The sequence below is a fragment of the Salvelinus alpinus genome, chromosome 9 (genome assembly GCF_045679555.1).
Source record: "Salvelinus alpinus chromosome 9, SLU_Salpinus.1, whole genome shotgun sequence".
In the NCBI taxonomy this organism is placed as follows: domain Eukaryota; kingdom Metazoa; phylum Chordata; class Actinopteri; order Salmoniformes; family Salmonidae; genus Salvelinus; species Salvelinus alpinus.
Window position 1 is genome coordinate 81,143,904 of NC_092094.1, and position 26,861 is coordinate 81,170,764.

At 41.7% G+C, this 26,861-nt stretch overlaps 1 protein-coding gene and 1 long non-coding RNA gene across 3 annotated transcripts; one reads left to right on the plus strand and one right to left on the minus strand.

The window, feature by feature from the left end:
• Positions 1–43: 43 nt before the first annotated feature.
• On the minus strand, positions 44–9,532 carry LOC139530730 (cytosolic 5'-nucleotidase 1A-like). The gene is made up of 6 exons (XM_071327388.1): positions 8,977–9,532; positions 5,986–6,153; positions 5,589–5,718; positions 3,355–3,477; positions 1,368–1,555; positions 44–1,133 (listed from the first exon to the last, which is right to left on the minus strand). The coding sequence occupies exons 1-6, from the start codon at positions 9,103–9,105 to the stop codon at positions 753–755; spliced, it is 1,119 nt and encodes a 372-aa protein (XP_071183489.1). The 5' UTR covers positions 9,106–9,532; the 3' UTR covers positions 44–752.
• Positions 7,463–26,194, plus strand: LOC139530731 (uncharacterized). Of its 2 annotated transcripts, XR_011666113.1 has the most exons (3): positions 7,463–7,837; positions 25,834–25,923; positions 26,026–26,194. It is a non-coding gene; the product is annotated as an uncharacterized lncRNA (long non-coding RNA). The 2 variants fall into 2 exon arrangements; XR_011666112.1 differs by lacking the exon at positions 7,463–7,837 and having other exon boundaries at positions 25,432–25,923.
• Positions 26,195–26,861: the final 667 nt, after the last annotated feature.

The window sequence follows — 26,861 nt, forward strand, 5'->3', positions numbered from 1 at the left end:
TTATGCCAATATCTCCTCAAAGAAGTCAAGTCTTTACAGAATGGATCAGCATCCATGTTTATAATGAGAGAGGAGATTGTCCGTTAGCACTTTCGGTTGCCATCTCATTACAGCACATACAGTAACTTGCATGAGGACCATGCAAATGTACAATAAAAGGTGTCTAGATTAGAAACAAAAGACCAGAGCAAAATATTACATCAATAACATACAATACATATTCAGTAAACATGTTTTCAACCTAAGATACATGTGATATGCTGAAATGATACAGGTATAGCCTACTGTACGTTTATAACATTTAAAAATGTTTTGGTTCTGGAGTTTCATATAATTTGAATGCGTCAATAAAATCGAATGTTGTTGCTAAAAGTCACAGATTTGTCAAATCTATAAATATTGTGTAGCATATGTTTAGGTTGATTTTTAGATGAAAATGTTATTGGACCTATAATGCTATGATACAGATAGCATAGTGTACTAACATTACTGCAAGCATGACGATATTTGAAGCTTTTCTTTAAGGTATACTGGCGCCTCCTCTTGTGAGGAATCCTCGATCACATGGCAGGCGTGAAAACAGCATGCTCTCACTCTGTGCCCTTGCAATTGTCATGTACTATGGGCTTCACTACCCAGACAACTAAGAGGGGACTGAAAAGGACTTACAGAACCACTGTCTCCTTCAAATTCACAATGTTGTTTTATTGTCCCTTGCTGTCACAGGGATAGGGAAGAGGGTGAGGTAGAGACTACTTGGCGGCAGCACTAGAGTCTTTATCGTTCTCCTCAGCAGGCTTCTTCTGGGGCCGTTTCTGAGCCACACCATAGGGCACATGAGCCGCCACAGTCCCCAGCTCCGCAGCCCGCTCCACATGGAACATCTGATCGTCAAAGAATATGTGAGGCCGGATCTTCTCCAGCATAGGCCCCTTAGGGGCCCCAGCCAGGAAGAGGGCCTCGTCGGTGTCCAGTCCCCAGGATCGAAGTGTCTTCAGGGCCCGGGTGCCTGAGCTGGCTGCGCTGCGTGCCGTCACCAGGTAGGTGCGGATCGGGCAGTCCATACGCTGGCCCTTGGCATAAAACTTCTTCTGCAGCTTCCCCAGAGACTCCAGGAACCCCTTCAGTGGCCCCTGAGAGGAAAGGATAGAGAGTGAGTTGCTGCACGATGGGGCCTAACACTGAACATGTCACAAAATCTACAGTAAATCTACAGAGACATTAAACCACTTCAGCTCACACTACATTTCACCATCCGTATGAAGTACAGAGGGATATTGATTTGTCAATTGACTAACTATTTAGATTTAGCTGCATATTCAATTGTGTTTGAATGTGTTACAGAATTTAACGTGGACCGGACATACATGGTCAAGAAGCGTGTTCTCATGTGCCTTCTCATGCTCAAAGAACTTGTCCAGTCCATGGGCCTTAAAGATGCGCTCCGACTCATCAGAAAAGAGCACTGCGTCCCCATCGAAGGCCACTCGCAGCTGAGTCTCTGACACTTCTGTTCTCTTCTCTGGTGGGTTAAACATGGTGGCTGCCGCAATCCCTGAGAGAGAGTGAGAGAGAGAGAGAGAGAGAGAGAGAGAGAGAGAGAGAGAGAGAGAGAGAGAGAGAGAGAGAGAGAGAGAGAGAGAGAGAGAGAGATTACTTAACATGACTTGTTCAAGGTAGGCTTTTTTCACTGTATTAAACAACTACATAACAGTGTTACGAGACAGATCAAATGTTCTATTGATAAGACTGATTTGTCCCAATCAACAGTGTCTTCAACTAACAAGACTATGCTCTCACCGGGGGGGGGGGGGGGGGGGGGGAGGGGCGACATGAGCGGGCTACAGGGGGCTTTGCTCCCACAGTTCATACTTCAGCCCCCTCAGTTTTACTTTTATGTCCCCTATTTAAAAATAGAAAAAATTGCTCTGCCGTTTCCTGGTTGTTAAAATTTGAATAGTTTGCCTAATTTCAGTTTATGTGACAAACAAGCAGTCATTGTGTAGAGAATCATTGTACCAACTAAGCCACTGTGAAATATATTTTCCATAACCAACAAATATTTTATTTTCAGCAGTTTAAGCTGGTGTACAAAATCAAAAGTAATAGATGCAGAAGGAAACTTAAGAATGGTAAGCATAGAAATAGTGCACATACAACAGATCTACCGCTTCTTAGACTTTCTTTCAATGAGAATGACAGATCTATGTGAATTTGGTCAGGTCGCCCAAAAAGTTACATATTGCATGGTTACTGCAGATGCTGCATTTTGTTTCCTATGTTGAAAGTCTTGTGTTGGGCCCAATGCTGAGGAAGACAAGGCCTTCACCCAAGCTGGGTATTCTAACTGGAAGAATGCTATTGATAGTGCCAAAGGATTTGCTAGGCATGCCTCAAGCAAAGAGCATTTGTAATGCACTGCGGAAATAAAAATTAGTTCGAAGTGCTATGGGAACATCAGTGTCAACCCTTGTTAATGATGGGCAGCTGGCAAGAATCTCATGTATTTGTCGGCGATTGTGAACATTATTGAGTTCCTTTTGTGGCGTCCACAGCTACATGAGAAAACACATTTTCCACTTGACAAACGTGTTCAGTCAGCACAGAAGCAGCATGCTACACCCGAGGAAAACTCAACTAATCCAACTGGCATTTGAGGGGGATCTTACAAGGAGATTTCAGGGAGAATGGAATGATCGATTACTCAGGAAGTTCCTCAGAGCATCAAAGAAGCTGCAACCCGTTTGAAAAGGTAGCTAAGATTGAAACAATTTAGCTGGTTGGTTTTATCAAGATCTTGCTTTAGTGTGTAGGGCGCTGTCCATGGTGCTGATAGAGCGCAGCGAGATTTCATGCCATTGAACCTGTCACTTCTTGGTCAAAATAATTTTTGTATGTTTTTTATGTTTATTGTGGTATACCGTGATATCAGCTGAATTTGATATAATTCCAATGCAAGAACCCAAATGACGCCTCTAGGTATAGCTACATATCGGTATTTTCATCATAGAAATAGATAGGCTACATTCTATTATGGTTGTCTTGGTAGCCTATTGGTTTTCATTGCTGTAAATGCTACTACTTTCAGCATTTAGTTTGCATTATTTTGCTAAGACAGCTGTGTGTACGTTGCATTTACATAGGCTATTATGTAATAGGGTAATTGCCGATCTAAACGTCTCAGCATTGTCTCAGCATTTGAACTTTATGTTTGTTATGGTATAGTGTGATTATATAAGCAGAATTCAATATAATTCCAATGCAAGAACTCCAAAAAATGTTGCCCCCTCCCTGATTTCAGCAGCCCCCTTAGTTACTTTATCCTGGCGCCAGGTCTGGCTCTCGACCACTTACCCTCCTCCAATGCCTCTCTGACCTTCATGGGGTCAGCAGACAGGTACAGGTTAGTGTGGTAAGCCTTCAGGTACCCAATGGGACTGTTCCCACCCGTCATACAGAAACGCTCAATGAACAGCCCTGCAGAGGAAAGAGAGAAGGACATAGAGTCAATGTACTGGTTCCTGCCTGTAATTAAGGGATTAGATAACAGTTACCAATGGCTTGGGAGATCCAAAGATGCAAAGAGAGAAAAATGCCCAGAGAGGAGTAAAGAGAGAAAATAGTGGATTGAGGGGTGAGCTGGATGGAAAGAGCCTGAGAAAGTGGTTCAGTCAGGACAGATGTTTCCACTTGGCCAGACTATTTTAGTGAGGGTAGGACTGAACCCCTCATTACCCACACCCCCAGGGCCCAGAACCACATCTCCCAACTCCCCTCATCTCAAAGGACGTGTGGAGTCATTTTATTAAAGCACTATGACATGCTACACAACCACAGTTTACAAGGGAATGTAACGTACTAAACAGCATTTAGCCTTTGACCTCACTCTCTCTTTCATTCTCTTACATTCTCTCTCTTTCATTCTCTTAAATTATCTCTCTCTCTCTCTCTTGCTCTATCTATCTATCTATCTATCTATATATATATCTATCTATCTATCTATCTACCTATCTATCTATCGCTCTTGCTCTCTCTCTCTTGCTCTCTCTCTCTCTTGCTCTATCTATCTATCTATCTATCTATCTATCTATCTATCTACCTATCTATCTATCTCTCTTGCTCTCTCTCTCTTGCTCTCTCTCTCTTGCTCTCTCTTTCTTGCTCTCTCTCTCTCTCTCTCTCTTTCTCTCTCTCTCACACACACATTTGAGCTTAAAGACTTAATGACCCACACAGCTGAAGTTATTCTGTGATGTTTTGAGCAGGCGTGTGTCCTGAGGAGGGACACAGGGCCATAGGGTCATACAGGCTGTGTGGGAATGGGGAGGACCAGCTGTGTGGAGCACCCAGAGCACCGTCATCATCAGTGCATCAGAACAGCTTCATCTCCTGGAGCCCTTAACCCCCTAGAGTCGATGTCTGCGCGGAAATTTAATTAGCATAATATAAACCTGTGATGTGGATGAGAATATGTGGGCCGACAGACAGGAACGTCTGGATGTGTAGAGACAGCACAACAGTGCTGCGGGCAAAGTTGTGCCTTAGGGGTGGTTTCCTGTGTTTCTTTCTAATTTAGTTTTTTTTCCTTTGTGCCCCTTGGGTTGTCCAGTCTCTTTCAATCAATAACCCACATACAGTAATATGTAAATAGTACTGTTGAAATTGATATATGCCATAGAAGTGCAGCCTTGTGCATTTTCAATACAGTAACTGTCATCCAAACTGTAGCCTAAGTTTACATCAGGTAATACTGTCAAAGTACACAGTTACATTGACAACATGCCTAAACATTTTGACGACCTTGTTCGTGAACAATGACTCAATGACTTATCATTCTGATGACACTGACATGATCATTGGCATGAATATTTACTTTTGAGAGACGTACTAAGGATTTTTAGTGACTGACTAGCTTTAGAAACATATCTATTGTATATTGCAGTTTGTACAAATTGTTCTGAGAAATGCACTTATTATTTTGCACATGTTAGGGATGATGTGAAAAATGCACCAAAGCGACTGAGAAAAACTGTAATAATAATAATAATAATATGACCCCACCATCAAAAGGTGTGACTGAATTGAAGTATACTGTATATGGAAGGACTTTAGTGTAAAAAAAAAAAGGGTTAAATATGGGTAAGAAAAAATATATATAATAATTTCCTGAACTTTCTTATATCTCTCAGATATAGGACAGACACAAAACATAGTCAAAAAATAAAGCAAAAAGAGGTAGGCTATCTGTTTTGCCATGTATGAATATTGCCATGGGCTATGGGCTATGGGCTAATAACAGTAAGGCCAAATTCAATGTTCACCCCCCATTTAAAAATGTTTATATTTTATACCTACAGGGGTCCTAAAATTCAAAATCCAATAGCTAAATGATCCTTGATATGACGATCTTAAAACAATTCCATATAGTAGCTTAGTAGAAACCCAGCCCCGGGCCCTTAGACCACACTCAGGACATCACACTGAATCTGAATGAAAGATGTCCTCATTCACAGCACAATAGCCAGGTGGTGCCCATGTGTGCATGTGTTTATGCATGTGTGTGTCTGTGTGTGTGATTAAGCACTCACGGTGGTGGTTGATGGTGTTGATGAGTCGGAGGCCGACGTGTGCGTGGTTGTTGGTCATGAGCACAACGTCAAAGAGCTCCTCACTCTCAGGGTATAGCTCCCTCAGCCGAGTATTCACTGCCTCCAGAGCCTGGGGTCACATCAAACAGAAGCTCTTAACATATAATCTTTCATACAACATACATCATTCACATTGATGAACATGACCACCAATCTCTCTGTGTGTGTGTGTGTGTGTGTGTGTGTGTGTGTGTGTGTGTGTGTGTGTGTGTGTGTGTGTGTGTGTGTGTGTGTGTGTGTGTGTGTGTGTGTGTGTGTGTGTGTGTGTGTGTGTGTGTGTGTGTGTGTGTGTGTGTGTGTGTGTGTGTGTGTGTGTGTGTGTCTTCATTTCCCTGACCTTAACGAAAGGAAAAGCAGGACCAGGGTCGAAGGGCTCTGTCTCGTGTTCTATCTGGTACTTGAGGTAGTCCTCCATGCCTTTCTGTTCGTAGATCTGCTGCTCCTTATCCATGTTGAAGAGGACCCGCGATGACACCGCAATGGTGATGGCATTCTGAGGCTTAGGCTGTTGGATGAGGGGACACAAAGCTTGAACATACTTGAACACACCCCGAGCACACAATACAACACACGGGTTAACACACACAAATACTCCAAAACACACACACACAAGTCACATTGTGGAGTAAGAAGCCTTTTGGATCAGTCTGCTGCAGTCTGAGACATCCTCGGTAGTGATGATGGAGGAACAGGGTAATGTGCAGTCTGAGACATCCTCGGTAGTGATGATGGAGGAACAGGGTAATGTGCAGTCTGAGACATCCTCGGTAGTGATGATGGAGGAACAGGGTAATGTGCAGTCTGAGACATCCTCGGTAGTGATGATGGAGGAACAGGGTAATGTGCAGTCTGAGACATCCTCGGTAGTGATGATGGAGGAACAGGGTAATGTGCAGTCTGAGACATCCTCGGTAGTGATGATGGAGGAACAGGGTAATGTGCAGTCTGAGACATCCTCGGTAGTGATGATGGAGGAACAGGGTAATGTGGCGCCAGAGGGAGACAAAAGGTCTACTGGTGTTGAAGAGCTCTTCTTGTTATATAGCTGAGTGGTAGACATTCTCAAAGTGATATACTGTGCAGCAGCTGATTCAAAGGTATTTCATATGAGCAACATGAAAACTGTGAGAATAAACTAAGGGACACACTTGGAATGAGGAGGCGGAAATGTACTTGGCAGTCTAATCACATTTTGTTCTCTTTGACAATATTGGCTTGCTCAGTTTCGACTGAATCATGTTTCACAGTAAAGAAGATGCCTCAGTGGTTGAACCAACCATGTTTACGAGGATATAACCTACTGTATTTACATATCATGTAGGTTTATCTCAACCACTGGCAAAGGCTAGGGTGGTGGGCTTGAGAGAGCTATTTTACTGTCAAAATAAATGTACAAAGCAGCTTTGAAGAGCACATTACAGACTAATTTCATGGGTAGGTCCCACTATAAAATGCTGGTCGGTCACCCCCCACTGGTTTCAGACTAGGCACAGTGAGAGAGCTGTGTGACAAGAGCTGAGGTGACAGTGTGACATGACTACATACATTCCCCAGCCAGACTGATAACACATGAAGCAGAGCTACATTTTAGATTGGCGGCCACTTGTTAACCCTTTGAGTGCCTGTCTAGCGGTTCAAACCATAGTAAAATACCACTTCTTGATTTTTTGGTTCTTGATTTTCTCTCTCCATTTAGATTATTTGAACACTAAAATAAGTTGTATCGATGTGTTAGTATTGCACCAGTTTAACATTTCTGTGCCTTGTTTTTTTAAACAGTTAAAAAAATAATTGTCTCTGGCTGTAACGTTCTGACCTTTATTTCCTTTGTTTTTGTCTTTATTTAGTATGGTCAGGGCGTGAGTTGGGGTGGGCAGTCTATGTTTGTTTATCTATGTTTTTCTATTTCTGTGTTTGGCCTGATATGGTTCTCAATCAGAGGCAGGTGTTAGTCATTGTCTCTGATTGGGAACCATATTTAGGTAGCCTGTTTTGTGTTGGGTTTTGTGGGTGGTTATTTTCAGTCTTTGTGTGTCTGCACCAGACAGAACTGTTTCGTTTCGTGTTATTCTCGTTTATCGTTATTTTGTTTGTTTGTTTATACGTATTCTATTAAAATGGATACTTTTCACGCTGCGCCTTGGTCCTCCTCTCTTCCTCCATACGACGAACGTTACACTGGCAAATCTGTAAGCGTACCTTTTATAGTCAATAAGGCATATTGCCATTATTTCAACTTCAAATAGCTTTGTGACAGGTCTCTGCTATAAAACTCAGTCTTGAAGACAGATAGAGAAAAGTGGTAACCTGATATAATCTGTCATATAATCAATCAACTTACTAGCCTATGACAACTTCGCTGCGATAAAATAGTAAAGCTTTCGTCATATCAAGAAGGCTGAAAGCAGATTGTGGAGTTAAAGTTTTGAATGATTTTTGAGATAACAAATAAGTTAACTTACGAAGAAGATCCCTCCCTGCCCCTTGCATGTGGTGGGAGTGGTATTGTTTCGCTGCATTGTCCTTTCCGAAATTTGGCAGGTTAGATATTTATCGCCAGTGTTGCTGGTACCCTGTTAGAGTGCTGTCTGCGACGCTGAACAACTGACTCAATTATTATTCAGTGCCTTGTTGACCCGTTTGATGTTGTCATAATGTGTCTGTCTGTAAAGACGTCATCCTGTTCCATTGACAGCGGGCATACAGTAAGCAACACTGACCCCACCAACAGATCCCTCAGACCCTTCAAAGAGACAGAATTGTCTTATTTTTGTACACTTTTATGACAAAATGTAGAGTTCAATTCTACTACCAATAGACTCTTTCAAACCATTGGACATGGAGAAATATTTGATCATTTGGCCAGTTAGGCTGCTTGAAACAACTCCCCTCATCACCCCCAGGCAGGCTCATAGATAAGGTTAGGAGTGTCTGTCTTCTATCACTCAGCGCAGCAGGTGACTGTAGGCTACTTGTGCCATTACAGACAGACATGTTAACAGATGGACTCTCTTCTACAGTTGCGCAAATGCGTTACGAAAGCCTTATCTATTATCTAACAAACAAAAAAATGTAAATGAAGGATCTGATTCCTTGAATGTCAGTGTAATTGCCACATGAAAGGATATACAGTAGCCTACATTCAATGAACTAATTGACAGGTAACAGATACATAACATTGAACATGCACCCTTAGCATATTAAATAGTTGTTCCCACTAAAGCAAGCCATGCAAACTCCTCACAATACAGACAGAGATAGAGAAAGTATGTGTGAGAGAGAGATTCTCATTATTTTTCTCCTCATGTCATGACACGTTGATACTCACCGATTTGAGATGCTTGGTGGGGGTGGATGGGTTAGACATAGTGTTGGTTCTTTCCCAGGTTGCTCTTTCTGTGCCGTTGGGTGCTGTGTCTTGGCCGGTCCTCATCCCGCTGTTGTTTACACTCATCATCCTGCCTCTCTTATTGCCTCACCCACACTTCTTCCCTCTATCTCTCTCAGGCAGTCTTCACTGAGTACCTTACTGCCTCTCTCGCTGTCTCTTTACCTCTCTCCTGCTGTCAGGCAGTCCTTACGGAGTCCTCAAGTAGCCTAGGCCTACACTCATTTACACCATCATCCCCGGTGCATTCAGAGATGAGAGCAGCAGAATGACCGGCAGTGCAACCACTCAGCCGAACGCTCAGAGCGGAGGAGGAAGAAAATACAGATATTGTAAGAGGGGTAGGGATGGAGAGAGGCAATACGCTAGCTGTTGAAACTGTCCTTATTTTTTGGCATGCATTAATCGTATAGATGTTGTGCTCTCCCTCTCCCTCTCTCTCCCTCTCATTTTTTATTGACTTCAAGCCGTGCTACATCCTCCTCCCTTTCTTAACCCTTTGCTGGGTATGAATTCTGCATCACTGCGTAACTTTGATTTGATTTGTGATTTGATGCACGTGACAACTGTGTTCTTGCAATTTGTAGTTTATATAATAATTTTTCATGAAGTAGTCTGACTGTAGTGAACTACTTTTCAAAGTTAAGTAAACTATATTTTTCTTAAGGGTATATGTTCAGAGTAGCTTCCCCAACATTGTCAATGTGCCCTTGAGCACGGCCATTAACCCTAACTGCTTCAGGGTCCCTGTTGATAACGGCAGACCCTGGCCGTGACCCCACATCTCTGAGGCTATGTAGCAACTAATAATGTAATAACTTACAATAATTTAATAGCTACTAATAGTAACAACTTTTTCATTTGTAATGTAATAAATTGCCAATAATGTGATGAATATCCTGAACGCATAACATAATAACACTTTTGTGCATAATGTAATATTTATTACATAATGCGTTGATTATTACATTATGAAGTGGGTAAAAAAAATCATGAAGTGTATTAGCTATAACTTTAACCAATAGTGTAAAAACAACCCCAAAAAAGACTTACTAACAACTAAATTCTCATTCTCAAATTCTCACACTCATTTTTTTTTTCTTGAAGTATAGAGTGTCATGCTTCAGTAATGACTAAACACCCAATCATATTCCTACATCCTAGCTCTAAACTTGACTTCAACAAATGCTTCACCTCCTAAGATGCTGTTTAATGCTACTGTTAAGGCACAAAAGCCTTTGAAACAATTCAAGACATTTTCAACAATTGTTACTCCTTCTGGATGCTGGCACGTACTCCAACTTACTCACAGGCATCATTAGGTAATTGGTTTTGCATTATCTAAAAATTCTTATTCATTCATTTTTTCCATCAGGTTTTGATTTGTGGAACAAATATTTTAATTGATATTACTTGTTATCTTTTATTGATATTTGTCACATCCTGATCGGTTTCACCTGTCCTTGTGCTTGTCTCCACCCCCTCCAGGTGTCACCCATCTACCCCATTATCCCCTGGGTATTTATACCTGTGTTTTCTGTCTGACTGTGCCAGTTCGTCTTTTTTTGTCAAGTCAACCAGCGTGTTACTCCGTGCTCCTGTTTTTTCCTTTTCTCTGTTTTTTGCTAGTCCTTCCGGTTTTGACCCTTGACTCTGATCCCGTCTGCCTGACCATACTGCCTGCCCTGACCTCGAGCCTGCCTGCCACTCTGTACCTCCTACACTCTGACCTTGTTATGATCTTTTGCCTGTCCACGACCATTCTCTTGCCTGCCCCTTGGATACTAATATATATCAGAGACTCTAACCATCTGCCTCCCGTGTCTGCATCTGGGTCTCACCCTGTGCCCCTATAGATATTATTTAATTGATCTTACTAAGGTAATGTAACTGGATAGTTCATTAAACCAGTGGGTTAATGTTGAAGGTCCCATACTCATGTTTTCCAGCAGAAATAAAGAGGGAATTTCGACACACTTAGATATTACAGATAATACAGAGTCCGAAAAGTTTGTTAAATCTACACAAGACAACTTCTTATTCAAATGCTAGTCTATTGTGGTAATGGAGGCAAATGCAAGGTGTTCATCAACTTAATATGCATGCCATTAAAGAAAGAGAGTGATTTTAGGTTGTTATTACATTATTGGTTTAAGTTATTACACTATTGATGAAATTTGTTTTATCCACTTTATAATGTAGCACATTTCCAATTAATACACACATTTCCAATTAATTTGCACGTGCACATGTGTGAAATAGGACACATTAGCTGCGTTTACACAGGCAGCCCAATTCTGATATTTCTTTCATTAATTGGTCTTTTGACCAATCAGATCAGCTCTGAAAAACATCTGATGTGAAAAGATCTGATGTGATTGGTCGAAAGACCAATTAGTGGAAAAAATAAATCAGAATTTGGCTGCCTGTGTAAACGCAGCCATATAAGCACCCACCAAATTAATAGGCGTGCCTAAGAGTACGCATGTATGCAGTGGCGGACTTACCATTAGGTAAAAGAGGCAATTGCCTCAGGTCTCACATCATCAAGGGGCCTTGTGAGCTGGGCATAATTTAATAATTGTTTTGATCTGCTCGATGAACTATTCCACCCTGACAGCGTTCCTGTGCATTGTTTCACGTGATATAATCGCAAACGTGACATTCATTGAAATTAAGCTGCAGCATTGAGGCTTTTCAGAGTGTGGCAGAGAAAAGAAAAATAAAGAATATTTAATTTTAACAGAAAAATTACCTAAATGAATGCATTTCTTTAGTAAAAAAACAGTTGCTGCTTACAATACTGCCATCGTCGTCAACACAGAGGCAGAGGTATGTGTAGCCCATGTATCTAATGCTGTCAGGCCAAAAAGAGTACGGCATACACTTTTACAGCATCAGATACTGTACATGGGCTACATACTATACACTGTAGTAAGACAGAGGGGCGCGGTTTCGCTCACTCGGATGCTGAGATACAGTCGTTTCAGCCACTTGCGAATTTGAGGAAAGTTGACAGGTCCACAGTGCGCTGTTCAGACGCTGGAATTTTTGGGGATGAACGTGCTAAGGTAACCTACTTTTTGAAGTGATTTGTTTCACAATCAGATGACAACATCATGACTGGTTGTGTTCATGGCACATTATTAAAAGGTAATACATTTCTGCAGTTAAATTACATGTCTTTACTATAAACCCATTTAAAAACATTTAAAAAGGTGCACAACAGCGTGCACACAGACAGAACAGAGCTATAGGGAAGACAGAGCTATAGGGATATTGGACCATATATTAAAACATTCAGAGATCACCAAAGCAGAGGCTTGTGCTAAACTTTAAATGTTCATGTGATGTGGTACTACAGTCAGGCAGGTTCGAGGCAGGTTCAAGGCAGGTTTGAAGCAGGTTCAATAAAGGGAGGTTCAATCTTTACTCATGGTTTCTCTCACACCACTCCACTCTCCTTGACTGCTAAGTGGCGTTTCCTTTTCCCTGCATAGTGGACTGGGAAATGGTGTCACTGGATCATTGGTCCCCTCTGCCTTCTATGATGATTTCTTATTGCCTCTCTTCCCAACACCTGCAGCTCTGCCAACTGATAGAATTGAGGCACATCAGCAGTAACTAAGCAACGGTGGGACACCCACGCTGTTAACTGATTGGCTGCTGTGAGTTCAGGCTATATGCGTAGATTATGAAATTATGTTAGAAGCAGGCAGACGCCCCAGGAAAATGCTTTGAAGAGAACAAATGGATAACCATATCCGCGTTGGTGATATGGTTTTAACACAACAGAGGCAGTTACTGTACAATCTGTTACTATGGTCTGGAAGAGATATTACACAGACATCCTGTAAAGGGCTTAGTAAAGAGAATTTTGATAAAAAGGTTACCAGATGCACCCTCAACTCATTTAGCAGAAACACATGTATCAGATGTATCAGAGATGGTTACCTAACATCCTCTGATTGAACCGTGCATAACACATAAACACACATTTCCCCAATGGTTACAAATCAAATCTACAATGCATTCGTAAAGTATTCAGACCACTGGACCTGTTCCACATTTTGTTATGTCCAGTCTTATTCTAAAATGTATTAAATCTTTTTTCCCCTCAACAATCTACACACAATACCCCATAATGACAAAGCAAAAACAGTTTTTTTATACATTTTTGCAAATGTATAAAAAAAAAACTGAAATATCACATTTACAAAAGTATTCAGACCCTTTAACTCTGTACTTTGTTGAAGCACCTTTGGTAGCGATTACAGCCTTCGAGCATTCTTGTGTATGACTTTACAAGCTTGGCACACAGCTATTTTCAGGTCTCTTTCATCAGACCAAAGAATCTTGTTTCTCATGGTCTGAGAGTCTTTAGGTGCCTTTTGGCAAAGTCCAAGCGGGCTGTCATGTGCCTTTTACTGAAGAGTGGCATCCGTCTGGCCACTCTACCATAAAGGCCTGATTGGTGGAGTGCTGCAGAGATGGTTGTCCTTCTGAAAGGACTGCTCATCTCCACAAAGGAACTCTGGAGCTTTGTCAGAGTGACCATCGGTTTCTTGGTCACCTCCCTGACCAAGGCCCTTCTTCCCCGATTGCTCAGTTTGCTGCAGAAGTGTTTTGGTACCCTTCCCCAGATCTGTGCCTCGACATAATCCTTTCTCAGAGAGCTACGGAGAATTCCTTCAACCTCATGACTTGGTTTTTGCTCTGACATGCACTGTCAACTGTGGGACCTTATATAGGCAGGTGTGTGTGTGCCTTTCCAAATCCCGTCCAATTAATTGAATTCACTACAGGTGGACTCCAATCAAGTTGTAGAAATATCTCAAGGATGATCAATGGAAACAGGATGCACCTGAGCTCAATATAGAGTCTCATAGCAAAGGGTCTGAATAATTATGTAAATAAGGTATTTCTGTTTTTTATTTTTAGTATATTAGCAAACATTTCTAAAAACCTGTTTCCACTTTATCATTGTGGGGTTTTTGTCATTATTTCTCATTATGAGAAAAAAAAGATTTAATCAATTTTAGAATAAGGCTGTAACGTAACAAAATGTGTAAAAAGTAAAGGGGTCTGAATACTTTCCGAATGCACTGTATATAAAATGTTCCATCCATTTGAGCAGCAGCAGGAAAATGTGTGAGCTGTGTGAGCTGTGAGCTGTGACCCTCTCCTCCAGGCTGTCTGGGGAATAGACGCATAGGCACTTTATTGATTGTCTGGAGGTATTTACAGGCTGGATTGACATTTACAATCCTGTTGGAAAAGGATTCATATTTGTGGCATAGAAAAGTATAGGACCACTATAGAATAATCAGATCTTTTTTTACTAATTTCTGTTAAATAAATGAGAAACTTTACATACTTTCTTCATTTAAAAAAGTATCTGCTTACCACATAACACATTTTCAATGCTCTTTTCATTCTAAATATTATAGCTTTAGTCTTATTACATAAGGACATTGGAAATAATACAGATTATATGTTTAGGAATATTAACTTTTAACCAATATTAATACTTACTTAGCTTTCTTAGTATTGAATTACAGAGATGCAAAGCATAAAACATTCCTTTCCTGCAGTCTAATGACAAAATCGCCCTCTTGTAGGCTCATGGGTGGAATGTTGTTAATATTTTTCATAATTTCATAATTAATAAAAGTTCGGTTTTTTTACTCCGAAAATTCTGTGTTTCTATGTCAAACGTTTTTTGTTATATTTCAGTCTTCTCTTATGTATATAAAGTGCAATATTGGGATACAAACTTAAAATTCAATACATTTAAACTCTATATCTGACATGGTACAGATGTCTTCTTCTTTTAAGCCCATAACCATGTGATTGAGGTGGATACCTTTGTTCAAAGTAGATTTTTTTTTAACTACCAAGAAACACTTTGTGTGACCCTGTTCATGTTTACAGTCTGTTTAACATAATTTATGGTGTTTGTGTGCACTTGCAGAAAGTTCAATTTCATAGGACTCTTTTTTTGGGGTCCTCGCGCTTGGTTATTATCCCCACTAGAGGGCAGCAATGGATAAGTGAAATTCCGAAGTTTCCAGAAGGGATGTGAAAGAACAATGGGATGTGAAAGAACAATGGGGGAATTTGGAAGAACTGAATCTAACATTTCTATCATCTGAGAATTTATGGTTTACATTGATAATTGATGATTATGATTACATCACATGCAATGCTTTCTGGTGTCCTCTGCAAATGACGGTGCTATAGAAATTAAACTATGATTTACAGCCTTTCGGTGTATCATGTAGCAGTAAGAACGGAAAAATACAACATCTTGGCTGTGTTGTCCTTAATGACCAAGTCCCTAAATTAGAATCATGACACATAAAGCCTCAGTCTTTGTGATCTCTATAAAAGCTCACAGTGATCTGGGGGTGTAGGGGTTAACAGGATGAGGAGGCAGCACCCACTGAGTTAATGCTCCATTCCAACGTCTCGTAATATCATAACTACCAGCATACAACTGGGAAAAATCCATGTGAATGCCCCTCAAACTGGTAATTACTAGTGGGGAAACTCGTCTATCATCCCATTTGTCAACAAAAAAGACAGCAAGCATGGCGGTAACTTCATCAACTATTGTTGTTTTGTAAGAACAAAATACAAATTGTAAATGCAAAATGTATTCTGTTCATCTTCCTTTTGATTAGAAGTGAAAACAGCTCTGGATATAGGCTACTTTTTATGGGCAAAAAAATTGAAAATGATCACAAGCCCTCTAATGACCTCCATGTTTGATGGTATTTCCCTGTTCGAAACATGAATGCACCCAACTCGTATTTAAGACTTCACAACTGGTAATTACCAACTTCCCACTTGGTTATAAACGCAGCATGAGTTACACTGACGTTTGGCCTGAGTCTTCTTATTCCGACAGCAGGCAGCTCCTCCCCCTGGAGTGGCGGGAAATCGTGGTAAGAGGGAGAGGGGGGACTGCAGTAGCTGAACCTAATAAGGAGCTTATCTACTACTCTCTACCTGCTGCAATCGGGTTGCCCTGGCAACATGCCAAATGCAGCACTTAGGAGGAAGGGGAAGAAAAAGAGAGAAATAATACTATAGCCCCAGCCCCACACCCTCCCTGTTTTGGCGTGAGACAGATAGAGATAAAACTATTTCACAGCAGTAGGCCAGTGGGCGGGGACTAAAGCATGCATGAGTGGAGGGTCAGAACAAAGAGGGTAGCATAGAGCGCGCGCACACACACACACACACATAAACCGATCCCCGAGGGTAGAAGCCAAATGATCTTAACCCTAATCAACCCTCAAAATAACTGCCCAAGTCTGTCTATTCATCCATTCTCTTTGTTCTAGCTAGTATCTAGGCAGGATAATTAGTCTACACCTCTTGCTCGTCCCCAATACGGGGCGGCAGGTAGCTTAGTGGTTAGAGCGTTGGGCCAGTAACCGAAAGGTTGCTAGATCGAAGATTTGACACACTGTTCCTAGGCCGTCATTGTAAATAAGAATTTGTTCTTAACTGACTTGCCTAGTTTAAAAAAATACACCCACATATATACATACGCACACCTTTTCCTTGTTTATATAGGCATGTTATAACACCTCACTCAGACTCAAAATTTTTTGAAAATTCACTTTCTGAGAGAGGACATTCTAGTCTAGAGATACCACCAGAGTCAGCAGAGAGAGACTACAGTCCAGACGTTCCCTATCACTTCCTGCCTCCGAGGGGCCCTATACAAAAACAGGAAGTGTGAACTGCCTCTGTGTTTCCACTTCCAAGGGCTAAAACCACATTTCTACAGCACTACACACATGCAGCCGCTGTCAGAGGTGGCACCACAGGTCCCAGAGTGGTCTGGCAGCTAAAATAGTTCAGGTTTAATCTGGGCTATGATGGGACCAGAGTTTTTCTAATCAAGTCACATGTTTGTTTTTTTAACTCCTGGCCTTTGGTATTTAGTATTTTATTAGGATCCAAGGCAGCGGCAACTCTTCCTGGGATCCAAACAGGAAACAAAACACAACAAATTAAATACATCATATACATAACACTACATAATACAATACATGATACACTACATAATACAATACAAAATATTAAAAAATGTCTGTGCCGTAAGGTGTTCTTATATCTGTTTTTTATCTGCTTGAGTCCGAGTCCAAGTCCGAGTCAGCAAAGGTCAAGTCACGAGTCCCTATGGCTGAAGTCCGAGTCCTGGTCCAAATGCTCAAGTCTGAGTCACTGGATACTCATTAACTCAAAGTTATTTACCCAGTCAGATATAGCATAATGGCAAGAGGAATTTAGTCAATAAATTGTTTGCTATCCTTTTTCTGTGCCACCAAATGTTTGCGAAAAGGCTACTAGTAATGTAACCATGGCCACATTCTTGAACGTTGCTGATAGAAACCCCATGAATAGAGCCCCATGAATAGAATGGTATTCCTTATTCAACATGTCAGAAAGGTATGCATATTTCTATTTTAAAGTTCCAAAACCGTGTGTCCTGCTGAACGTACCCCACGTTGTTAGCTATAGTTAGCTAATGAGGTAACATGACTGAACAAGGTGTTGCCTAAACAAATGGTGAATGGTCTGGTCCACAAGTCTGCGATATGCTTTACGAATGTAAAATATGGCCTGCCAATGCACGTACGGGCCATGTCTTTGAACGGTAGCCTAAGGGCTAGAATCAAGCCGTTTTCTTTGAGGAAAAGAGGGAGATTTGGCTACTTGGCTACAGATCTGCTATGGGCCAGTAACCGAAAGGTAGCTGGTTCGAATCCTCGAGCCAGCAAGGTCGAAAAATCTATAGCTCTACCCTTGAGCAAGGCAATTAACAACAACTGCTCCATGTGGGTGCCTATAATGTAAATTAAGGCAGCCCCCCACACATCATTGATTCTGATGTATTCAGTTGTGCAACTGACTAGGTATCATCCTTTCCTTATGAAAAGCAGTGGGAAACGTGGGAGGGTTGAGCAAGTCTACAAATTCGAAGATAGCCTACGCATGGGAGATAAAAACATAGCTAGACTGTTCTTTTACTATTAAAAAAAACAAAACGAATAAATTCAAAGCTTCTATTGTTTTTAATTTCGTAAAGCAACTTGTATTTCTTTACCAGGCAAAGGGTAGCTAACTAGAAGGCTGGCGGTGAACCAAAAGAGTCGCCTGTGCGATGTGTAGGTTATAATCAGAGGCGGAGCCAGAGCAGAGCCTGTCTGCCTGCCTGCCCACTCTCATCGCTTGCTCCCCCGCAGCTCACCAGCTGATGTAGGCTGTGTTTGCCAGGTGTGGCTGTCCTTTCCACTGCTGAACAGAACTGCGCTGTGCATCTGTGCTGCTAATATTAATTGTGCTTATCAGTGAAAAGCTCTCAATCTCTCCAAAAACTCTTGTCCAGTCCACTTATTAGTCAGATTTTAGTCACAAACATAATTTTGTCTCGTCTCATTTTAGTCAACTGAAAGAAAAAAATATTTTAGTTTAGTTACAGTTTTTTCTGGGTCTATTTATTCAGTTATAGTCTCAGCAATAGAGAACGCGTCTTCAGCTTTTTGCGTTGTGCCCAGCCTGCACGACCTGCGATTTCCATGAATCTGATTGGTCAAGACATGCACACAGCCTGTAGCAGCACTCCAACGTGAAGAAAAGAGAAATTGTGAGACAAATCATGAGACAAATCGGTGGAAAAAAACGGCCCTGGCTGCTGTTGGGAAAAAAGAGTTGTGACTGTTGTGCACTGAGGCAGGACAGACAGAGACTGGGAATGGTGGTCAGAGGAGAGCACAACAGTCTACAGGCTTTACTTTCAAATCTGGTATCTGACATGAGCTCACTCACTTGTTATCTCTCTCTCTGTTCTCCCACTTCTTTATCTAGTCTGTCAGTCTATCTCTTTCTTCCCCCCCTTCTCTCTCTTTCTCTATCAGTGTGGAATTAGCTATTGCGTGCATGCTGGTGGTGGGGGGAGAGAGAGACTGATTAGTTCTGATTAGGTCTGGCTGTTGCTTCATTAGGGACAAAGAACAGGGGGGCCAAAAAGAGCCTATGTGACAACTAAGGGGTACGCAGGGGGTTAAATGGGGTGGGGGAGGGGTTCATTCCCCTCTGAGGAGCTCGAGGGTGTAGAGGGGGAAGGAAGATCTTCAATGGGACGAAATTCAAAAGATGCAGCAAGTTTCCTACTCTCGACTACAACTGAAGCAATTTTATTCTGTGAAGCGCTGCGGAGCTGAACAAAGAAACATCTGCTTACTGACAAAGCATTCAGACACATCAACGGCTCTCCACTGAGATGCTTCAGATTGGTTTAAAAACTAGCAACAGGTTAAAGTGGCACTCCAGTCTCATTTTCACCTCATTTATCACATGCTTTACTTAATTGTTTAATCAAAACTTAATCTCAATAGATGGTCCAGGTATGACATGAAAATGACATGGCACAAGTGGGGGGATGTGCCTTTTCCTCTTTTGTCCTCTATTGTTCTTGCAAGGAAGGGAGGTGCCTGATGACATCACATCAGTCCAACTCCATGAACGGCCTACTCCTTGAAGTTTGCAGTTGTGTCTAAAAAACTGCATTTTGCTCCAAACATATTTTTGTGTACATCACTGTATGTACAGTATACTTGGGGTATTATTTTTCAACAAGAAAAGTTTTAAAGAATTGCTGGAGTACGTCTTTAACAATTAAGGAAATATATAGAATAAAACATGAGTTAGGTCCGATTTATGGTAGACATTGTAGGAGAAAAAAATAACAATTTCATTGTTGTCATATAAACTCAGCAAAAAAAGAAACGTTCCTTTCTCAGGACCCTCTATTTCAAAGATAATTCGTAAAAATCCAAATAACTTCACAGATCTTCATTGTAAAGGGTTTAAACACTGTTTCCCATGCTTGTTCAATGAACCATAAACAATTAATGAACATGCACCTGTGGAACGATCGTTAAGACACTAACAGCTTATAGACGGTAGGCAATTAAGGTACAGTTATGAAAACTTAGGACACTAAAGAGGCCTTTCTACTGACTCTGAAAAACACCAAAAGAAAGATGCCCAGGGTCCTTGCTCATCTGCGTGAACGTGCCTTAGGCATACTGCAAGGAGGCATGAGGAATGCAGATGTGGCCAGGGCAATAAATTGCAATATGTCCGTACTGTGAGACGCCTAAGACAGTGCTACAGGGAGACAGGACGGACAGCTGATCGTCCTCGCAGTGGCAGACCACGTGTAACAACACCTGCACAGGATCGGTACATCCGAACATCACACCTGCGGGACAGGTACAGGATGGCAACAACAACAACTGCCCGAGTTACACCAGGAACGCACAATCCCTCCATCAGTGCTCAGACTGAGAGATAGGCTGAGAGAGGCTGGACTGAGGGCTTATAGGCCTGTTTTAAGGCAGGTCCTCACCAGACATCACCAGCATCAACATCGCCTATGGGCACAAACCCACCGTCGCTGGACCAGACAGGACTGGCAAAAGGTGCTCTTCACTGACGAGTCGCAGTTTTGTCTCACCAGGGGTGATGGTCGGATTCCCGTTTATCGTCGAAGGAATGAGCATTACACTGAGGCCTGTACTCTGGAGCGGGATCGAGGTGGAGGGTCCGTCATGGTCTGGGGCGGTGTGTCACAGCATCATCAGACTGAGCTTGTTGTCATTGCAGGCAATCTCAACACTATGCGTTCCAGGGAAGACATCCTCCTCCCTCATGTGGTACTCTTCTTGCAGGCTCATCCTGACATGACCCTCCAGCATGATAATGCCACCAGCCGTAATGCTCGTTCTGTGCGTGATTTTCTGCAAGACAGGAATGTCAGTGTTCTGCCATGGCCAGCGAAGAGCCCGGATCTCAATCCCATTGAGCACGTCTGGGACCTGTTGGATCAGAGGGTGAGGGCTAGGGCCATTCCCCCCGGAAAGGTCCAGGAACTTGCAGGTGCCTTGGTGGAAGAGTGGGGTAACATCTCACAACAAGAACTGGCAAATCTGGTGCAGTCCATGAGGAGGAGATGCACTGCAGTACTTAATGCAGCTGGTGGCCACACCAGATACTGACAGTTACTTTTGATTTTGACCCCCCCTTTGTTCAGGGACACATTTAATTTCTGTTAGTTACATGTCTGTGGAACTTGTTCAGTTTATGTCTCAGTTGTTGAATCTTGTTATGTTCATACAAATTTTACACATGTTAAGTTTGCTGAAAATAAACGCAGTTGACAGTGAGAGGACGTTTCTTTTTTTGCTGAGTTTATGTAATAAGAGCATCATGTACAAAGGTGCTTGTTTAAAAATCAAAACAGGTTTAAACTCTATTTTGCAAGTTTTGTTCCAATAAGTGGTATGGGAGTACAAGGTTTCTTTCGGTTTCAAAATAAAAACCACAGCCCTAGAGATCAATCTTAGTATTCATAGTTCCCTCACACATGCACAAGAACACACTACACACCCTCTCACACATTCTGTATGCAACGTTGCCAGGGTGAGGGTAATAGACCAGCTGTCCAAGCTGAGGCCCCGTTCCCCCCCCTGTAGCCCTGATCAACCATTCAGCTCCATGGCTAGCCTACATCACAAGTTCTAAACCTACTCTCACGTCACTGCTAGGACAACCTACAGTAGGCCTACTCCTCTGACACCTGCATGCTTCCAACAACACTACTGACTATCATATTGTGTTTACATTCATCTACATTTTTCCCAATACCACACCTTGCCCTTTGAATATGGAACTGGGATGAAATTTGATCCCTGTGGCCCTGTCTTGACTACAACTTTCTGGTAGCCCTCAGATTGGTTCAGAGTGGATCTGTATTCTACCAGTCCCTGGCTAGGTAGTGGTACACTCGCTGTCCAGGTCTGGGGACCTTTTGACAGGATCTTTATTCTCAGCGCTGTCTGGGCACAGATGGCTATGTTGTTAGGATTATCTCCAGATTAAACAAACAAGCTGAGAGGACAGGACTTCCACTTCATAGTATCAACTCCTTCCTAATATTGAGTTACACCCTCTTTTGTCCTTAGAACAGCCTTAATTTGTCAGGGCATGGAATCTACAAGGTGTAGAAAGTGTTCCACAGGGATGCTGGCCCATATTGACTCCAATGCTTCCCACAGTTATATCAAGTTGGCTGGATGTCCTTTGGGTGGTGGACCAAGCATCAGCTGTCAGAGCAGCTTACCGATCACTGTACCTGTACACAGCCCATCTGTAAATAGCACACCCAACTACCTCATTCCCAAATTGTAATTATTTCACCTATATGGCCTATTTATTGCCTTACCTCCCTAATCTTACAGCACACACTGTACATAGATCTTTCTATTGTGTTATTGACTGTATGTTTGTTTATCCCATGTGTAACTCTGTGTTATTGTTTTTGTCGCACTGCTTTGCTTTATCTTGGCCAGGTCGCAGTATATACAGTATATACATCTGGGATGAGTAGTGCAAGATATGTAAACATCATTATTAAAGTGGCATTTTTGATACACACGGGAAACTGTTGAGCGTGAAAAAACATCAGTGTTGCAGTTCTTGACACACTTTAAACAAATCAAATATGACGACCAGGTCAATCCAGCTATGATCCCTTATTGATGTCACCTGTTAAATCCACAGCAGCATTGCAGTTCTTGACACACTCAAACTGGTGCACCTGGTACCTACTACATACCCCGTTCAAAGGCACTTGTCTATTCATCCTCTGAATGGCACACATACACAATCTCATGCCTCAAGGCTTAAAAATCCTTATTTAACCTTTCTCCTCCCCTTCATCTAAACTGATTGAAGTGGATTAAACAGGTGACATCAATAAGGGATCATAGCTTTCACCTGGATTCACCTGGTCAGTCTATGTCATGGAAAGAGCAGGTGTCCTTAATGTTTTGTACACTCAATGTATATCAGAGAGGACTTGAGTAACAGAAATGTGGACCTGAGGGAAGGGCTGGAGATTAGGAAGAACCTGTTTGTGAGAGAAAGATAAAGGCACTGGAGACAGGGAGATGGTGTGTTTGTGTGTGTGTGTACCACTGCAGCCCCATGGCCTCATTAGGATCAGATGGACAGTGACTGCCAGGGGCCAGACAGAGTTCCAGTGACACAACCAGGATGGAATGTTGTTCAGTGGGCAGAGAGAGAGAGAAATGGAGGACTGCAATCAGGAAGTTTGTGTGTGTGTGTGTGCGTGCATGCGCATGTAAGTGCAGCCATGTAAAACAGGCACAATCTCCTCTCCTCTCTCCCTTGACTGCTATCTCAGTCACTTTAAAATAGAATAAGGAAAGATTGTGTGCAGAAAATGTTTGATGTTGAGTAATACAGAAATGAAAGTAGGTTCACCCAGCGATATTCTCTGCATCCTGCAGCTGAAATTCTGCTATTGTTTAAGCTATTTTACTGGAAAGGAACTGCAAAAACACAACGTCCCAGAAGACCTCCAGTCTTACACTCAAAGTTGTCAGGCCCTGACCGTAGAGAGCTTTTTATGTCTCTATTTTGGTTTGGTCAGGGTGTGATTTGGGTGGGCATTCTATGTTCCTTTTTCTATGTTTTGTATTTCTTTATTTTGGCCGGGTATGGTTCTCAATCAGGGACAGCTGACTATCGTTGTCTCTGATTGGGAACCATACTTAGGTGGCGTTTTTCCACATGGTTTTTGTGGGTAGTTGTTTTCTGTTTAGTGTTTTCTGCACCTGACAGGACTGTTTCGGTTTCGTTATTCACTTTGTTATTTTTGTTTCAGTGTTCAGTTCAATAAAAGTCATGAACACTTACGACGCTGTGCTTTGGTCCGATTCTTCCTCATCAGACGACGACACCCGTTACAAAAGTAGACATAAGATAAAGTATAAGGGACAGGCAGTCAAATTGATAATTGCAGCAACGTGATTCCACACCTGGATTGTGCAACATTTGCCCATTATTCTTTTCAAAATTCTTCAAGCTCTATCAAGTTGGTTGTTTATCATTGCTAGAAAACCATTTCCAGGTCTTGCCATAGATTTTCAAGTAGATTTAAGTCCAAACTGTAACTCAGCCACTCGAGACAATCCATTTAGTATGATATGTTACGTTTCGTATGGTATGATTTAATATGTGATTGTCCATCAACCATTTCAAATGATATGTTTCAAATTCTAATTAGTATTATATTTTACGAATTTGCATTAACATACAATATGTTACGAATTTACAAAATGTACTAGTTGTTCCAAATTTGCAAAACGTATGATATGCTACGAATTCTAGCTAGGTGGCTAACATTAGCTAGCTGGCTAACGTTAGCAAGGCTGGGGGTTAGGGTTAAGTTTGGGAGTTAGGTTAAAGGTTTAAGGTTAGGGTTAGGGTTAGCTAAAAGGGTTAAGGTTAGGGTTAGGGGAAAGGTTAACTAACATGCTAAGTGGTTGCAAAGTATCTAAAAAGTAGTAAGTAGTAAAAAAGTAGCTAATTAGCAAAAATTTTAAAGTTGTCTGTGATGAGATTCAAACTCGCAAACTTTGGGTTTCTAAACGTTTGCGTCATACACCTACGCCTCTACCCTGACCAATCACCCTACTTTAGTTTTTGCCTTAAGTAACCATCTGTCTTATGTAACCATACCAAACGTAACATATCATACTAATTAGAGTGTCCCGGATTTAAATTTACTATGTGACGTCTAGTCTACGAGACCAGGCTGGGAACATTTACTGTCTTCTTGGTAAGGAACTTCTGTGTAGATTTGGCCTTGCGTTTTAAATTATTGTCCTGCTGACTGAACCAGGTTTTCCTCTAGGAATTTGCCTGTGCTTAGCTCCAATACGTTTATTTTTTATCCTGAAAAACTCCCCAGTCCTTAACGATTACAAGCATACCCATAACATGATGCAGCCACCACTATGCTTGAAAATATGGAGAGTGGTACTCAGTAATGTGTTGTATTGGATTTGTCCCAAACATAACACTTTGTATTCAGGACAAAAAGTTAGTTGCTTTGCCACATTTTTTTGCAGTATTACTTTAGTGCCTTGTTACAAACAGGATGCATGTTTTTTCAATTAGTTTAGTATTGTGGAGTAACTACAAAGTTGTTGATCCATTCTCATTTTTTCCTTATCACAGCCATTAAACTCTGTAACCATGTGGCTCAGTGTGGCTCAGTTGGTAGAGCATGCTGCTTTCAATGCCAGGGTAGTGGGTTTGTTTCCCATGGGTATGGAAAATAAGTATGAAAATGTATGCACTCACTACTGTAAGTTGCTCTAGATAAGAGTGTCTGCTAAAATGTTTCAAGGTCACCATTGGCCTCATGGTTTCCTTCCTCTCTGGCAACTGAGTTAGGAAGGACGCCTGTATCTTTGTAGTGACTGGGTGTATTGAAACACCATCCAAAGTGTAATTATTAACTTCACCATGCTGAAAGGGATATTCATTGTCTTCTTCTTTTTAACCCATCTACCAATAGGTGCCCTTTGTGATGCATTGGAAAACCTCGCTGGTCTTTGTGGTTGAATCTGTGTTTGAAATTCACTGCTCGACTGAGGGACCTTACAGATAATAGTATGTTTAGGGTACAGAGATGAGGAAGTCATTAAAAAATCACGTTAAACATTATTATTGCACACAGAGTGAGTCCATGTGTCACAAATCCCGTTTCCTGAGTCGGTTTTTTGCCTGTGTTCTGTCCTGGAGTGTTTTTTCCGGTGTCCTGGAACGCACCCTGTCTGGTTGCCGGGCAAATTAGCCAGTTGGGAGTTCTGATTACCCGCACCTGTATCCCATCAGCTATCTGCACACCTGGTCCTGATCATCATCTCTCCTCTTCATAAGCCCGGACCTGACATCCATTCCCTGCCGGATCGTTAGCCATAAACAGTATGTTGTGCCATAGTATCAGCCTCAAGTTGGATAGAATTTGTTTTGTTGTTTTTTACTTATTGCTTGTCTTAAACTTACCTCCGTTTGTTTTGTCTTCAGTTACTCACCCGGATCATTTACCCCATTCCCGCCTGGTCGTCGGAGGATTCCGTTACCCCATTGGATCCACCTATTTACTCCCATCAACTCACCACCGCTGCCCGCTACGCCACCTGGATATATCTACCCATTCACATTCACTTGTAAATAAATACTCACCTTCTTCCTACTCTCCTTGTCCTGGTCTGCTTCTGGGTTCGATTTTGAAAGAACGTGACACCATGCTACTTATTATGTTCAGCACATTGTTACTCCTGAACTTGTTTAGGCTTGCCATAACAAAGGGGTTGAATACTTGACTAAAGACATTTCAACTTTCATTTTGTATGAATTATTTTATTTTTATCGAAAAACATAATTCCACTTTGACATTATGGAGTATTGTGTCATTGACCAAACACATTTAAATGTGATCCGTTGTAAATTCAGGCTGTAACATAACAAATGTGAGAAAAGTAATGGGGTGTGAATGCTTTCTGAAGGTACTGTAGGTACAGTTTCAACCAGACTTAAGTCATAAACCTGTGCTATTGTGTGTTTATGGTCGTCTTCCTCTCTGAGTCACTATGTAAACACACTCTGTATACCCTGCATAACCAGGCCAGTGAGAAGAATACAGGGGAATGTAATGAGTTAACATAGCTGAAATAACATGGCCCAATATCTGTCTGTCTTAAAGTGCAGAGGTATGAGATTCCTCACCATGACAGCTGTTATGAAACTTTCATCGACAAAAACGGAGATGCATCCGTTGATGTGATTAACGGGGACTGATGTAGAGCGGTGCTTGTGGGACAAGGGTGGATCCTGAAGGGGCCGTTATTTATTTTGACAGA